This window comes from Ranitomeya variabilis, chromosome 8 (assembly GCF_051348905.1).
Source record: "Ranitomeya variabilis isolate aRanVar5 chromosome 8, aRanVar5.hap1, whole genome shotgun sequence".
Classification (NCBI taxonomy): domain Eukaryota; kingdom Metazoa; phylum Chordata; class Amphibia; order Anura; family Dendrobatidae; genus Ranitomeya; species Ranitomeya variabilis.
The window spans coordinates 174,460,076-174,478,205 of NC_135239.1; the positions used below are offsets into that span (position 1 = coordinate 174,460,076).

The window sequence follows — 18,130 nt, forward strand, 5'->3', positions numbered from 1 at the left end:
TTCAGGGTTACGTTTAGTCTCTGTGCTGCCTCTCTGATTAATTCCCTCCTTGGTTGGGCTGAGAGTTTTGGTGGGCGGCCATATCTTGGCAGGTTTCTTGTGGTATCATGTTCTTCCCATTTGATCATAATGGATATGAGGGTGCTTCGGGGGGATCATCAAAGATTGGGATATTTTTTTATAACCCAACCCTGACTTGTACTTCTCAACAACTCTGTTCCTGACTTCTTTGGAGATCTCCTTGGTCTTCATGGTGTTTGGTTAGTGGTGCTTCTTGTTAATGGTATTTCAGCGTCTGTGGCCTTTCAGAAAAGGTAAAGTGTATACACTGACAGACATGTGACACTTGGGGTATGTGCACACGTAGGAAAAGAGGTGCAGAATTTTCTGCACAAAATCCGCATCTCTTGGCAGAATCCGCAGCCGCGGATTTACCGCGGTTTTTATGCGGAATTGATGCGGATTTTGTGCGGATTTTGCCACTGCAGAATTTTAACATGGAGGGGTGCAGAAACGCTGCAGATCCGCACAAAAGAAGTGACATGCACTTCTTTGAAATCCGCAGCAATTCCGCACTGATTTTTCAGCACCATCTGCACAGCTTTTTTTTTTTTGCCATTGAATAACATTATACTGTACATCACAGTGCGGATCTGCAGCGTTTCTGCGCGGAAAAATCAGCTGCAGATCCGCATCGTGTGCACATACCGTCAGAGGAAAAGTATAATAGAAACATGTCACCACTTCTGTATTTATCACCCACTCCTGGTTTTGGCTTACAAATACTGAGGTAAAATACTGACCAAATGCTGCTAGCGTGACGGCAGCCTTAGGTTGTATGGAGCTGAAATCCAGACTGGTGCGTCTGGTCTGAACTGCTGGGAGATCTTTTGTACACTGGAAACCGTGCGGAAAATGACTCCTATTGACTCAAGTCAATTCTGTAAAAAGCGGACACCATGACACCTGTGCCGTAACCTCTCTAGCCTTTAGCTATGAATAGTCAGGCTGGAAATGCACCTGTCACACCTGTAGACATCACACCGCCTGTGCTGCAGGTAAGGCTACTTTCACACTTGCGTCGTGTGACGCACGTCGCAATGCGTCGTTTTGGAGAAAAAACGCATCCTGCAAAGTTGCCCGCAGGATGCGTTTTTTCTCCATAGACGTGCATTAGCGACACATTGCGACGGATTGCCACACGTCGCCTCCATCGTGCGACGGATGTGTTGTGTTTTGGCGGACCATCGGCACAAAAAAAGTTCCATGTAACATTTTTTTGTGCGTCGTGTCTGCCATTTTCGACCGCGCATGCGCAGCCGAAACTCCGGCCCCCCCTCCCCGGACTGTAGAACGTCTTGCAGTAAATTTCACAGGTTCCGTCGGCCCGACGCATTGCGACGGGCCCGTACCGACGCAAGTGTGAAAGTAGCCTTAGGCCGGTTTCACACATCAGTGTCTCCGGTACGTGTGGTGACAGTTTCCTCACGTACCGGAGACACTGACACACATTACAGTAAATGTGACTCTGCACATGTCAGCGTCTTTTCACGGACCGTGTGTCCATGTGCAAAACACGGAGACATGTCAGTGTTCGTGGGAGCGCACGGATCACACGGACCCATTAAAGTCAATGGCTGCGTGTCAACATGTACCGCACACGGATGCCGTCTGTGTGGTTTTTTTAAAGTCATAGGGTTAAATTTGAAACAAATTGTTTCAATACACGGACATGGACAGCACACGGACGATAAACACGGACACACGGATACGTGCACACACGGATAGCTCTGGAACCGTTTCTTCCGGTACCGGAAATAACTGGACGTAATCGTATGGACCCCCAAAAAAAATCACGTTGAGGGGTCATTTTTACCACACAGTGCACAACATAAATTAAACCCCCCCAGAAAAATCAATTACTGGGATTCACCATTCCACCCCACTTGGGATTTTTTTTCCTACGGTAAAATGAGCCCCGTACTGAAGGGGTTAATGCAATTATAGCAGAAATCTAATGGCAGTGCTAGAGTCGCCGTGTGACTGCAGCCCCGTGTGTGCAGCGGAGGTGACAGCAGCACCGTGTCGTGTGTACAGCACTCAGCCCTCCCTCTCTTTACGGCTCTTTCTCCCAGATAGCGGTGCGGGCAGGAGGAGGTGATGAAACACATGGCGGGAGCCGATAAGCAGCCGGCGGCCCCCCGCGTACACTGCGAGCTGTAGACCCGACGAGCTGCTGCACAAGCCCCGGGAGCCCTGCTGGCGGCGCTGTCCCCTCCTGCCACTTTCGGAGAGTTGTGTGCACAGGAGCCGGCACAGAGGCGGACACACAGAGGCCGGCATGGGGCACGGGGACTGCTGGGCGCTCGGAGTTATTGCCCTGACTCTCCTGCAGGTCTCCTCATCGTCCAAACTGAGTATCCCCAAAGTCCTGCTGCCCTTCACCCGAGGGACCAGGATAAACTTCACCCTGGAGGTCACAGAGGGCTGCTACAAGTGGTGAGTGCTGGCACCGTGTGCACTGGAGCTATACGCCTGCCCCGCGTGTGTGCCGGAGCTATACGCCTGCCCCGCGTGTGTGCCGGAGCTATACGCCTGCCCCGCGTGTGTGCCGGAGCTATACGCCTGCCCCGCGTGTGTGCCGGAGCTATACGCCTGCCCCGCGTGTGTGCCGGAGCTATACGCCTGCCCCGCGTGTGTGCCGGAGCTATACCCCTGCCCCGCGTGTGTGCCGGAGCTATACCCCTGCCCCGCGTGTGTGCCGGAGCTATACCCCTGCCCCGCGTGTGTGCCTGAGCTATACCCCTGCCCCGGGTGTGTGCCGGAGCTATACCCCTGCCCCGGGTGTGTGCCGGAGCTATACCCCTGCCCCGGGTGTGTGCCGGAGCTATACCCCTGCCCCGGGTGTGTGCCGGAGCTATACCCCTGCCCCGGGTGTGTGCCGGAGCTATACCCCTGCCCCGGGTGTGTGCCGGAGCTATACCCCTGCCCCGGGTGTGTGCCGGAGCTATACCCCTGCCCCGGGTGTGTGCCGGAGCTATACCCCTGCCCCGCGTGTGTGCCGGAGCTATACCCCTGCCCCGCGTGTGTGCCGGAGCTATACCCCTGCCCCGCGTGTGTGCCGGAGCTATACACCTGCCCCGGGTGTGTGCCGGAGCTATACACCTGCCCCGGGTGTGTGCCGGAGCTATACCCCTGCCCCGGGTGTGTGCCGGAGCTATACCCCTGCCCCGGGTGTGTGCCGGAGCTATACACCTGCCCCGGGTGTGTGCCGGAGCTATACACCTGCCCCGGGTGTGTGCCGGAGCTATACACCTGCCCCGGGTGTGTGCCGGAGCTATACACCTGCCCCGGGTGTGTGCGTGCGTGTGTTTCATGTATTTGAACATGTAAAGAAAAAAAAGTTTGCGCAGCACAGCCCTCTGAATGAGGAGTCAATTACCGCCTGTACTTGATGCAATGGAATGCCTGTCTGCAGGACATGGGTGCTCGCATGAAAAGCAAAGACTTGTAGACAAAGCATCATAGAAGAATGCGGCAGCACTCGCCAGTCCTGGAGTGATAAGAATCCTTTATTCAAGCATGAAAGACAACATCTTCACTGCTTGGGGGTGTGCCAGAAAAACAAGGGTGTGCAGGGAAGGACGACGGCCGTTTCGCTCTTAGTCTGACCCGTAGAAGCTCTGCACTAAGCGCGAAACGGCCGTCGTCCTTCCCTGCACACCCTTGTTTTTCTGGCACACCCCCGAGCCGTGAAGATGTTGTCTTTCATGCTTGAATAAAGGATTCTTATCACTCCAGGACTGGTGAGTGCTGCCGCATTCTTCTATGATACTTTGTTTCATGTATTTGCTCTTTATTTTTGTGGCTAGAACACGTAACCATTATAGTCTTTGGGGCTGTTTACATGTCTGTGATTTTTATTTTTTGCATATTTTGTATTCCCAAAAGAAATATCGCTGAGCTATGCCCCAGCTTTTTTTTTTTTCATACAAATCACTGATCACAACCGCCTGTACAAGTCTATGTCCCTATGAAAATGATGGACACCATAATGTGTAGGAGAAGCTTTGCCAATTTTTTTTTTTTTTGCACACTGATGGTAAAAATGGACCAAACCAAACATGATCCAGCACTTAGTAGGTGAATATTGTCATTATCTGGGAACATGAGGCCTCAGGATTGGCTGCCCGTGGCCCACACCGGTTCAGTCTCTTATCTCTATCTCCTGCCTGTCCCATGTGGTTTGCATCGTGCACTTTTGCATTTTTCTTTTTTTTTTTTTTTCATATTTAAATCATCAGACATTTTGCGGCGCTCTTGTGGTTTGATGCAGTTTATTTCAACTTCCATTAAGTTTTTAATGTTCCACAAAAAGCAACTTCTGAAAGCTGTAGATGCCAAGTTGTGATCTATACCGGATTCTAGCACCATAGTAGGCAGCGAGGCCATTATGTTCTGATGCTATAAGAAGTGGTGACCTAGTTGGATTTTCACGCTCCTTTTGAGGATCTTGCAGTGTCACTCATTGTACGGGTAAGGTTCACACAAGCGTAGTTTCCATCCAAGTGCAATCCGTGAAAGAAACGGACCTCACACGGACCAATGTTATTCAATGGAGCCGTGCCATTGAGATTTTTTTTTTTTGTCTGACCAAATCTGTATGTGAAAAACAAATAGCAGCATGCACTAGTATCTTCCCTATGTGAGAGGAGTGCGCAAAAAACAAAACAAAAAAAGCGTGCCATGCAGAGCCACAGTATAGCATCCATTGTTTACAGATACATTGCAGTTCTGTAGGTGCTGTGAAGTGGAAGAAAGTGCACACAATAGGGTGACCTTCAGTGATGAGCGAACGTGCTGGGATAAGGTGTTATCTGAGCATGCTCGGGTGGTAACTGAGTGACTTCGGCGTGCTCGAGTAATATGTTCGAGTCCTCGCGGCTGTTAGGCAGCCACAACATATGCAAGGATTGCCTGTTTGTTAGGCTATCCCTGCATGTGTTTCGGCTATCTTAATCACATTGTCAGTTTTTCACCAGTGATGAGTGGACATGCTCAGATAAGGTGTTATCTGAGCATGCTCTGGTGCTAAGAGTGTCTTCGGCGTGCTCGAAAAATATATTAGAGTTCCAGCAGTTGTTAGACTGCTGCATCGTATGCATGGATTGCCTGCAGGATCTCGAACATATTATTCGAGCAGGCCGAAGACACTCGGATAACATCTTATCAGAGCACGTTCGCTCATCGCTATTTTTCACGTACAGGTTTTTTTTTTTTCATTGATGGCACTTGTACTTATGGATTTTCAAATGTCAGATTTTTTTTTTCATCCCAGATCAAGTGGTCTGTGCAAAATCACAAGAGACCTGTCTAATATTGATCCGAGCATTGGATTAAAATAGTGCCAAACTATGAGTCAGTGAAAAATGTGGTGGCACCCTGATGCTATCCGTGTGCTGTCAGTTTTTCACAGACTGATAGAAGGTGGAAACTTTTTTTTTTTTTTTTTTCCTCATTAGTGGACAAAAAAAAAAATAACGCTGTAGAAGTTTTCTATCTTTTTGTTCTCAGTTCCGGATATGAGCCTGACTTATACTTCCTGTCATACATAAAAGATGCAAAATCTTCTACAAAGGCTCGTGTGTGAATGACACGTTTCTGCTTTTCTTTCCTACCCACAAATCGTGCATCTTTTGACTTGTAAGGGTCTGGTAATAAAAGCTTACTTTTGGGGAGAGGGAAAAGGATGGCACAATTCCTATAATATAAATTTACTGCTTACTTTAGTGTGGCAAATGAGGCCTAAATGAAAAAAATCCGGTTGCTTTGCAAAGAAAAAAACAACTACTACGCCTCCAGCACTATACTATAGTACATACAAATAAAAAGCTGTGGCGGTTTATGTGGGAAAGCAAAATTAAATAATACATTTCAAGGCTGTCTTTCGAGTACAGCACCACCCTTTTCAGCATTGTAAGGGTTAATTACAAACATTGTGGTGTACAGCCGCCTGTCTTCGCCTTTCTAAGAGAGCCTGTTAGCACGATTTGGTATTGTAAAATAAGGACATGGCTGTAATGGGCAGGGCTGTGGAGTCGGGAAACCAAACCTCCAACTCTTCAATTTCCTTGACTCTGATTCCACAGCACTGGTCTCTACTGAGCATGTACATAAAGTGCAGCACAGCTTCATCTCCACTACGACTACGACTCCGCAGTACTGGACTCTACTGAGCATGTACATAAAGTGCAGCACAGATTCATCTCCACTACGACTACGACTCCACAGCACTGGTCACTACTGAGCATGTACATAAAGTGCAGCACAGATTCATCTCCACTACGACTCCGCAGCACTGGTCACTACTAAGCATGTACATAAAGTGCAGCACAGATTCATCTGCACTACGACTCCGCAGCACTGGTCACTACTGAGCATGTACATAAAGTGCAGCACAGAGTTATCACTACGACCCCACAGCACTGGTCACTACTGAGCATGTACATAAAGTGCACCACAGATTCATCTCCACTACGACTCCACAGCACTGGTCACTACTGAGCATGTACATAAAGTGCAGCACAGATTCATCTCCACTACGACTCCGCAGCACTGGTCACTACTGAGCATGTACATAAAGTGCAGCACAGAGTTATCACTACGACCCCACAGCACTGGTCACTACTGAGCATGTACATAAAGTGCACCACAGATTCATCTCCACTACGACTCCGCAGCACTGGTCACTACTGAGCATGTACATAAAGTGCAGCACAGATTCATCTCCACTACGACTCCGCAGCACTGGTCACTACTGAGCATGTACATAAAGTGCACCACAGATTCATCTCCACTACGACTCCACAGCACTGGTCACTACTGAGCATGTACATAAAGTGCAGCACAGAGTTATCACTACGGCCCCACAGCACTGGTCACTACTGAGCATGTACATAAAGTGCACCACAGATTCATCTCCACTAAAAGCCCAGATACTTAGATCAGGAACACAACAGACATTTATAGGACATTTTATAACTTTCCCAAATTATTTTGAAAACCTGTACAACACAACCTGCACTGAACTACTGAACCCAATTATATATTTTAGGAGTCGGTCCATTTTATACTAACTCCACCAAAATTTACACCAACTCCACAACCATGGAAATGGGGCTGTAATACAGATTAAATTGATTCCTTCCGCTTTCTTGATCTTCAGTAATCGCCATTTGAAGTTCTCTGCTAATTAGGGTTCAGTGCACCGGGACCAGACTGTGCACTTGGTCTCCTCCCTTTCTGTGATTTCTTGACCCCTTCGCCTACCTATAGTCTATGAATGACCGGTCACTGCTGAGATTTCAAATAGATGAGGAAGGTCTTTCACACACCGGAGGCAGCCAGAGGCCCCTGTACACCGAAATCTCAATGGCAGAAAACTTCAAATGGTGATTAGAGAAGAACCACAAAGCTGATTTCATCACCAAAGGTATCCGTGTAATCAGTATTACAGCCATGTGCTTGCTTTACATTACAAAGTCGTGATGACAGGCTCTGTTGAAGCTTGTGGGGGGGGGGGTCATTTCTGCTTTTTGGGTAAATTACGGGGCACAAAAAAGTCGCCGGCATGATCGTTATTGTATAGTATATGAAAAAAAAATATTCTTAAATATGAGACTCCCGGGGGCCCAAAATTGCTTAATTGACCAAGTACCCACATAAACCTGTAGATGGCCCTGGGGGCATTCAGATGAAACTATTTATTTTTAAAGTACTCACCAATAGATCTGATCAGGAACCTTTTTATTGCTTGATATTTTTACTACAGTCAGTATATATATTTTTCATTTTTTTTTTTAACCTTTATTTTCATAAAATTATTTTAGGTCATCAACACGGCCCGAGGTTGCCAGCATCGAACATGTAAGCATCGATGATCATCAGTGTTCGCAACGGGCCGTGGTGCAGGCACGTGCCACCCATCCTACACGAGTAACCAGTATCATTTTTGCAGAAGATATATGTAAGTGTACAGTTTTTGTGTCACTGTCCGTCAAAACGTGAGTTCAATGTTTTTCTTTTTTCCCCATTGTATAAGTAAAGCTTAATCCAGTGTAACTAAGTCCTAGTATTGTTGGTTTGTAGCTGACACTGGCACCTATTCTCAGCAGCCGACCACGTGTCTGTCAGCCGGGCTTTTCTTTGAGGTCAGTATTACAGAACCAGTTGCTGACCTCAGGACACTGATGTCCCTCCTCTTAAAATAACCTGGTGCGAAGGGTCCATGCTTACAACTGCAGCGTGTATCACTGAAAGGCCCCCTTCACACATCAGTGTCTCCTTTACGTGTGGTGACAGTTACACACATACCAGAGACACTTACACATGCACACCCATAGTAGTCTATGGGGCTGCGTACATGTCCATGGGACCCCGACATAAACATGGCCGATGTAGTTTTTTTTTCGGCAGCACGGGTGACAATACATCCCAAACATGGTTGACATAAAGTGTGACATCCCAGTGCTCTCTGTGTGTGACACGTACCATTATAGAAATGACAGATGTATAGGTGTTTGATGTGCAGAGATAAATATGGGGTAGATGGATATCCGTGAGATATATAATTAGTGCTTTATGTGTGTAGTTTACTGTATTTGTATTAATCGAATAAATAAATGAAAACATGTGAGGTGCCCTAATTTTGGATAACCAGCAAAGGTAAAGCAGACATCTGTGGGCTGATATTATCAGGTTGGGAAGGTCCCTGGTTATAGGGCCCTCCCCAGCCTAAAAATACCAGCTAGCAGCCGCCGCAGAAGTGGTGTATTACATTAAATGCGCCAATTGTGGCACTTTGCCTCACCTCTTACCAATTGCCCTGGTGCGGTGGCAATTGGGGTAATGGTAGTTGGGTTTGATGTCAGTCAAAAATCACATCTGGCATCAAGCCTTGGGGTTAGCTACCAGACACCCTCTACTAACCCAGTTATCAAAAATAAACCCACACAATATAAAATAGTTTATTTGAAAAAACACGCCTCGACATGTTCCCTGGTTCACCAATTTATTAAGAAAAAAAAAGCCATGCAGGTCTGATGTGATCCAGAAATGGATGCCTAAAAAATGAGAAATAAATATAACTGTCCCTCTTTCACCAATTCATTAGAAAAAATGCTCCCACGCAGTTCCGACATAGTCCAGCATTCCCCGAATCCGGCCCTGGTGTCTTTGATTAGCTGTAAAGTTACTGTTATTCTCACAGATGCCGAGTACTCACGATAATGCTCCTCAGAATTGGTGAACCAGGGAGAGTGTGGGATGGCTGCGGGCTGGTATTTTCAGGCTGGGAAGGGCTCAATATCCAGGGACCTTCCAAGCCTGATAATATCAGCCGACAGCTGTCTGCTTTACCTTTGCTGATTATCAGAAATAAGGGGAACTTAACATTGTTTTTTTCATTTGTTTATTAGCTTCTTAAGTGTACAGTAAGCTACACACGCAAGGGACTAATTATAAGTCTCACTCCTGTCCCTGCTATCCTGTCCCTGCTATCCTGTCCCTGCTATCCTGTCCCTGCTATCCTGTCCCTGCTATCCTGTCCCTGCTATCCTGTCCCTGCTATCCTGTCCCTGCTATCCTGTCCCTGCTATCCTGTCCCTGCTATCCTGTCCCTGCTATCCTGTCCCTGCTATCCTGTCCCTGCTATCCTGTCCCTGCTATCCTGTCCCTGCTATCCTGTCCCTGCTATCCTGTCCCTGCTATCCTGTCCCTGCTATCCTGTCCCTGCTATCCTGTCCCTGCTATCCTGTCCCTATTCCGGAACGTGACACATGAATTGCGCACACGGACATGAATAACACTGGGTACTGCAAATATCAGGGTGTGAAGGACACCTAAGGGTTCACCGACGGGGCCATAGACTATAATAGTGCCGACAGAATGAACATGTGCTCTGTCGCGCATCATTATCAGGCATATGCGCCTACTGGAGGTGGACACCCAGACGTAGTAGACTGGACCCAAAAGGACCAGCGAACGGATGACAAGACGCAGTGTGAAACCACCCAAAGGCTGATTTCAAACAGTCCGTGCAAATGAAAACTGCCCAACTGTGGTCGAACCAGGTCTTCTGATACTAAAACAGTCTGAGTGTAACAAATATGTGAAACCAACGTAAGACGGATGTATGGATATTTTGGATACTTTTACCTTTATCAAATTCTTTTCCAAGTTGCAGTTTTGTTTACTGTATATACTCAAGTATAAGCCAACCCGAGTATAAGCCGACCCCCTAATTTTGCAACAAAAAACTGGGAAAACTTATTGACTCAAGTATAAGCCTAGGGTGGGAAATGCAGCAGCTACCGGTAAATGTCAAAAATAAAAATAGATGCCAATAGAAGTAAAATTAAGACATCAGTAGGTTAAGTGTTTCTAAATATCCATATTGAATCAGGAGCCCCATATAATGCTCCATACAGTTCATTATGGCCCCATAAGATGCTCCATATACAAATATATGCCCCATATAATGCTCCATGAAGTTATGGCCCCATAGATGCCCCATATAATACTCCATGCAGTCCGCACTCCCCCTAACCATCAACAGGCGAGCACGCGGAGTATATCTTTGTTGTTGGTACCCTCACAAGTGACAGGAGGCTGGGGAGAGGCTGCATTGCTCTGTGAGTATATTCTCCTTGCGCTTACCGGCGTCGGAGAGGGCGGTCCTGGTCCCTGGGGAGAAGCGCCGTTGGCTGGGTGCCAGCGGCGGTCAGCCAGCTTTCTGTCGCAGGCCGCCGGCGCGCATCACCGGCAGGCCCCAGAAATTTAGTCCCCGGCTTTTTTGCCGGACTAGGCCGCGGTTTGCATTGCTCCGCCCACTGCCGGAGCTCCACCCACTTTCTCGGCGCTTCTCTTCTGGAACGAGAGGCGCCCTGCAAAATCTCGGGGGCCATGTTGCTCGCACTCCTGTGAGGAAACCAGCCACACAGTGTCACCACGCTGACTGACAGCTATGGGGCCGCCGGACATCCCTTCTGCCGCCCTCTTCCTCCCTGGGGACACAGAGGAAGAGCTTAACCCGCTTCTCTGCATGCATACCCTGCCTATCTCTAAAGACGCACTATGTGTCACCCTAAAAAGGCCAAAAGGGTTAACAAAAAGCACACAGTGTTTTTTACTTCATGTGCCACTTGCAGCACTGCCCTGCCCCGAGCTCACAATACCCCGTTATGTGCGGATTGTGATCCGGCCGGTGTGCAGTCGCCTCCCGCCGCCACCAACGCCGCCTCCAACCCTGCTGAGCCTAGTCCCCCTGTGTGGGCCGCTTCCCTATTACGATCTATGGCTTCCCTGGCCAAGGCAATAGACTCCCTCCGGGGTCCCTCTTTAAGTCAGAACGTGGAAGACTCTGGCGATGGTACGGATCCGCCCACCTGCAGGGGGCGCACTCTGTCACTAAGGGCTCAGGGTTCTAGAAAACGGACCCATGTCGCGTCCCCTGATCACAGCCGTGCTTGTGTTTCATCTTCTACGAGCTCAATTTCTCTTTCCCCTTCTCCTGAGAACCATAACGCACACGACTCTGAATTCGAGTCTGATGCATCTTTAGTCCAGGATTCCTCGACTTCTCAAGAGATGCTTGATTCTCTTATTGAGGTGGTCAACAAGACCCTGAAGGTGGACGAGGTACCCTTATCCACTCAGGAACACGTGGTGTCTTTTAAAAAGACTAAACGGGCCCAAAAGGTATTCGCCACTCATCCTGAATTTAAGGACTTTGTCCAGAAGCACAGAGACCGGCCCGATAAACGTTTCACGGGTCAAAAGCCTATTGAGTCCAAATACCCTTTTGCTCAGGAACTAATGAAGGACTGGCTAGTGTCTCCTTCAGTGGATCCTGCCGTATCACATCTCGCCTCCAAAATGCTCCTATCCTTGTCTGACGGTTCTTCAGTCAAAAACCCCACTTACCGTCAAATTGATTACCTGGCTCGCTCTGTTTTCGAGGCTACAGGAGCATCTCTTTCCATCTTTCGCCACTAATTGGGTGGCTAAGGCTATGGTCGCTTGGACTGAGGTCCTGACCACAACCATCCATGACAGTAATCTCCCTCCAGAGGCGATCAATCTGGCTAACCAGATAGCCCAAGCCGGGGACTTCGTGGTTAATGCTTCAATAGATGCATCCAACTGCGCTGCACAAGCAGCCGCAAACGCAATCTCCATCAGATGAGCCCTGTGGCTCAGAGATTGGTGATCAGATTCTGCTTCCAAAAAATCATTGACATCTCTGCCCTACCAAGCTGGTCGCTTATTCGGAGAAAAGTTGGACCAAATTATTTCCGGCGCTACCGGAGGAAAGAGTAAATTCCTCCCTCAACAAAAACCTGCCCGGCCGTTTCGGTATCAACAACAACCCCGATTCCGGCCCTTTCGCAACAATCGTAATTGGTCATCTCCGTCCTCTGGATCAGGTCGAGTATCGCGCGGAGACAGAGGTTCCCAGGTCTCATACAGGCCCAACCGTAGCTGGAAAAACAGACCAAGGTCATCCGGATCTAAGGGATCCAGATCCCTTAGACCTTCCAATCAATGACTCGTTGCAACATCCGGAGGACATCAACAAAGTAGGCGGCCGTTTACTTTCATTCCACCAAGCCTGGCTCTCGGTTGCCCACGACAAGTGGGTCAGAGAACTGGTGTCATCCGGATACAAAATAGAGTTTTCTTCCTCCCCCTTCCCCGACACGCTTCTTCCATTCATGTCCTCCCAAAACAAAGACAATGGCCTTTCTCCAGGCCATACGGGCACTACAAGGAGACGGAGTCATCATTCCAGTTCCCCAAGACCAAAGATTCAAGGGGTTTTACTCGAACCTATTCGTGGTCCCAAAAAAGACGGTTCGCTGCGACCAATACTGGATCTAAAGCTTCTGAACAACTTTGTCAAAATTCGACGCTTCAGAATGGAATCTCTCCGTTCTGTTGTCGCGTCCATGGAAAAAGGAGAGTTCATAGCATCCATAGACATCAAGGATGCTTACCTCCACATCCCAATTTTCCCTCCTCATCAACAGTTCCTTCGTTTCACCTTTCGCAAGGAACACTTCCAGTTTGTGGCCTTACCCTTCGGCCTCGCCACCGCTCCCAGAGTTTTCACCAAGGTCAGGGCAGCTGCCATGGCCATTCTTCATGCTCGGGGAGTGGTGGTACCTGGACGACGTACTGATAAAAAGCCTGTCATTTCTAGCCTGCGAGGAGTCCGTCGATATCACGGTGGATACACTTTCTTGCCCGGGTTGGAATATAAACTTCAGCAAATCTTCTCCGCTCAGCGGATTTCCTTCTTAGGAATGACCCTCGACACTTCCCATGGCTTGGTCATTCTCCCTCCAGAAAAGGCCTTGGCCTTGCAGCATGGAGCACGGACTCTCTCCCACCCAGTCTCTCACTCCATTCGTTTCAGCATGCGCATTCTCGGACAAATGGTAGCAGCCATGGAAGCGGTTCCGTTCGCGCAGTTCCACCTCCGTCCCTTAGAACATGCGCCGCTCTCGGCATGGAACGGGAACCCGTCCTCTCTCGACCGTCGTCTCTGTCTGTCTCAGCAGGTCAGGCAGACCCTCAGGTGGTGGACGCTGAAGTCCTCCCTGTACCAGGGAAAGTCTTTTATTCCAGTGCGCTGGCTGGTGGTGACCACCGATGCCAGCCTTTTGGGCTGGGGTGCGGTCTTCAACCAACACACAGAACAGGGGCGGTGGTCCACTCGAGAGTCGCGTCTCCCCATCAATATCCTGGAAATTCGAGCGATCAGACTAGCCTTGTTCAGTTTTCACCATCTCCTGGCAGGTCACCCCATCAGAATCCAGTCCGACAACGCCACAGCGGTGGTGTACATCAACCATCAAGGGGGAACCCGCAGCAAGACTGCCATGCCCTAAGTGACCCACATCCTCCGTTGGGCTGAGAGCAACCATTCGCCAATCTCGGCGGTCCACATACCAGGTGTGGAGAATTGGGTGGCGGACTTCCTCAGTCGCCAGGGGCTCACCTCGGGCGAGTGGTCCCTCCCCCCGGAAGTTTTTCAGCTGATTTGTCATCGCTGGGGGACCCCGGATGTGGACCTCATGGCCTCCAGGCTAAACAACAAGGTCCCCCAGTTCATTGCCCGATCCCTCGATCGACGTGCCGTCGGAGCAGATGCCCTGGTCCTGCCGTGGCATCATTTACGCCTCCTGTACATTTTTCCCCCTCTTCCCCTGCTACCGAGGGTCATCAAGAAGATCAGGGCAGAAGGGGTACCGGTGATCCTAGTTGCGCCGGACTGGCCGCGCCGGGCATGGTACGTGGAACTGGTTCAGCTGGTCGCCGACTTCCCCTGGCGGCTTCCAGATCGCATGGATCTTCTCTCACAGGGCCCGATTTACCACCACAACCCCGGGGCCCTGTCTTTGACAGCTTGGCCGTTGAATCCTGGATTCTAGCCCAAGCTGGATTCTCCCCTGAGGTATCCTCCACCATGATTAGTGTTAGGAAGCCCGTGTCCATGCGCATTCATCACCGTACCTGGCGAATCTTCTTCGCCCATTGCTATGCCCATGGACGATTTTCTCTGGTATTCTCCATCCCTTCCATATTGGAATTTCTCCATTCAGGCCCAGAGTCGGGTCTCGCACTTAGCTCTCTCAAGGGACAGGTGTCAGCATTGTCAGTCCTGTTCCAACGAAAAATTGTCACCAGATTACCGGTTTAGACGTTTTTTCAGGGAGTTTCCCATGTGGCGCCTCCCTATAAAATGCCTTTTGATCCATGGGATCTTAATTTGGTCCTTGGAGCTCTTCAGGAGGTCCCTTTCGAACCACTGCAGGACGTCTCTGACCTTCCTTTCCTGGAAGGTGGTTTTTCTAGTTGCTGTTACGTCAATCAGGTGTGTCTCGGAGTTGGCGGCTCTTTCCTGCCGACCCCCTTTTCTGACTTTTCACCCAGATAAGGCAGTCTTGAGTACCTCTCCTTCCTTTCTACCCAAAGTTGTTTCCTCCTTCCACCTCAATGAGGAGATTATTCTGCCTTCGTTCTGTCCGGCACCAGTCCATCGCGTTGAGAAAGCTCTGCACACTCTCGATGTGGTTAGGGCCCTTCGACGGTATGTCTCACGGACGGCTCCCTTCCGCAAGTCAGATGTCCTATTCGTACTTTCAGAGGGACAAAGGAAGGGCTTGCCCGCTTCCAAGGCTACTCTAGCCAAATGGATTCGATCGACTATTCAGGAATCCTATCGTGTCAGGGGTGCTCCTATCCCGGCAGGGATTAAGGCCCCATCTACTCGGTCGGTGGGCGCCTCTTGGGCCATTCGGCACCAGGCGTCAGCACAACAGGTCTGCAAAGCTGCGACTTGGTCCAGCTTGCATACTTTTACCAAACACTACCACATTCATTCTCTATCCTCTGCAGACGCTGCCCTTGGCAGGCGCATTCTGAAGTCGAATACCAAAAAATGAAAGACCAAACTTATCATATGGTATACTTGATTACATGAATCCAAAGAAGGGAAGTACAAGACCAAAGAGTAAAATTTAAGATATTTTATTCACAATAAATTAAAATCAAAATTCATCAACATACCTAAGGGACTCAAACAAGGCAGAGTGAGCTCCAAGCAACCCAAAATACAAACAATAATCTGCAAAATGCTGACGGCAAAAAAAGCCAAATAGTTTCAATATGTTACATAAAAGTGAATCAGCATGCTCTGGATTTGTAAAGAGTAAGTTTCATAATGATTGCACAAAAATGCCTATAAAATCAGAAAAATACCATCTGTTAAAGTGCAAGTGCCCAGGCTCCAAAATTATATCAGTGCATAGTTAAAGGAGATCATATAAGGGCCAAAAATGACTTATGGTAAGGTGCAAGTGCGTCATAGCAGAGTAATAGTAGGCACAAAAAGGCCATTCATAAGTGCCAATGTAAATAATAGAAAGGCCGTAACACCATGTTAATTACCTGGTTAATGTGGATTGCAAGGAGAAGGAAAAAACCCCGACGCGCATTTTGCACGTAGCTTCTTCCTGGGGGTCGTAGCATTCTGCAGTCGGCAGTACCTTCGCTGTAAGCCTATGGTACATGGGGTATTAGCAGCTATGTTGCTCCCCACCCAGGGACTGCTTTAGGACGTCCCATGGTCCTGTGTCCCCCAATGAGGCGTAGGAGAAATGGGGATTTTTGTGTACTCACCGTAAAATCCTTTTCTCCGAGCCAATCATTGGGGGACACAGCACCCACCCTATTAGCCTATTGGCTTGTTGTTACTCCTTTGGTTTTGGCATAGTTTTATTGTCTCTTGTTTAATACTCCTACTGCTTTACTACCGAACTGGTTGTATATTGGCCAGTGAGAAGGTGTATACTGCAGGGGGGGAGTTAACACAGAAAGATTAACTTGGTGTTCTCCTAGTGGCAGGCAGCATAACACCCATGGTCCTGTGTCCCCCCAATGATTGGCTCGGAGAAAAGGATTTTTCGGTGAGTACACAAAAAAAAAAATCACTATTTTTTCTTGTTCCTTAGACACCGGACAGGTCCTCCGATGTGATGCCATCGTTGACATAGTTCATGACATCCAGATTGTATCGACTACAAGGGAACTTTACCTGGAGGACTCGCCACTGAAACTAAAGATACAAGCACTGGACTCTGAAGGTAAAATATTACACTCCTTAATTTCTATACAATCTGGACAGTAAATGCACTCCAAAACCTCCCCTCTTTGAGACGTCCTCCTCCTATCCAGACCAGATTTCCTATGACCGATTCTCAGTTTCATCATATAATATTTTGCATGCTGGTTGTCTATTTGAGAAGACCACCTGTAGAATGCCAATTTATTATACTGCAATTTTAGCCGATCCTCCCAGAAGTTTCGCTGTGTAATGTTTTGGTATTTTGCAGGGAATACATTCAGCACTTTGGCTGGCATGGCCTTTGACTGGTCAGTGGTGAAAGATGCCGATGTGGACGGCTACTCCGATTCACACAACACGTTGCGGTAAGAGAAATAGATTTGTTAGATATGTGAATTTACTAGATTTATCCCCGGCAGAATTTTTTTGCTGTAATTTACTTAAAGGAAGCCTCATAAACACAGGGTCATTTCCATGTGATGCATCGGAAAGCAGGGAAAAAATTCCATGTGTGTTGAAATTGCAAAATAAAAGTGCAATTCTACAAATGTTTTTTTTTTTTATTTACCATGTACATTGTACGGTAAAACTGACCTGGCATTATGGTTACCTGGGTCAGTACGAATACCCAGATACCAAATGTGTGTGAGTATTTTTTTGTTAAAGTGCAGTTAATATTTAAAAATGTGTAGTAAAAAAAAATTAATAATAATAAAAAAATACATAAATAAATATAGATATATTAGTACCTGTTTACAGATCGGATTATTTTATTTTATATTTTGATAGATTGGACTTTTACGAATGCAGCATTTTTTTTTTATTTTTTTTTTAATGAAGGTGATTTGAACTTTTGTGTGGTTTTGTTTTTCTTTCTGTGTTAGTTCCCTTAGGGGACTTTAAGCTGCGATCGTCCAATTGCTTATGTTATACATAGCAGTGCATGTGCAATCCTATGTGTAGCTAAAATCACGATCTCCTATGAAGGCAGAGCTCTGCCTGCAGCTGTTAAAGGCACATGATGGCAGCAAATTTCTTTTTTATATGCCCTATCTATGAAGGTGGAAATAACCCTTTTAAAATAAAATGTAATCTCTTGATTTTTAGAATTCTTAAATTTTTGGAGTCTACCTACGTGCCGCCAGCTTACATTTCTGAGATGGAGAAAGTTGCGAAACAGGGGGACACCGTTCTGGTGTCTGGAATGAAGACTGGAAGCTCCAAACTGCGGGCGAAAATGTTGGAACCAGTGTATGAGGCAAGTGGATTGGTACCTTTGCGAGAGGGGTGTCATTGTGAGTTATTTCTATATTTTATTTTACTTGCTTATATAGCACCATTAATTCCGCAGCGCTTTACAGACATCATCACTGTCCCCATTAGGGCTCACAATCTAGATCCCCTATCAGTATGTCTTTGGAATGTGGGAGGAAACCGGAG

At 47.9% G+C, this 18,130-nt stretch overlaps 1 protein-coding gene across 1 annotated transcript in view; it reads left to right on the plus strand.

The window, feature by feature from the left end:
• Positions 1-2,089: 2,089 nt before the first annotated feature.
• NUP210 (nucleoporin 210) overlaps positions 2,090-18,130 on the plus strand; it is a 115,814-nt gene continuing 99,773 nt past the window's right edge. The window contains exons 1-5 of the mRNA XM_077276978.1: positions 2,090-2,499; positions 7,890-8,026; positions 16,578-16,709; positions 16,959-17,055; positions 17,798-17,948. Coding sequence (XP_077133093.1) covers positions 2,342-2,499; positions 7,890-8,026; positions 16,578-16,709; positions 16,959-17,055; positions 17,798-17,948 — 675 coding nt within the window. The 5' untranslated portion in view covers positions 2,090-2,341. The remainder of the gene's footprint in view (positions 2,500-7,889; positions 8,027-16,577; positions 16,710-16,958; positions 17,056-17,797; positions 17,949-18,130) is intronic.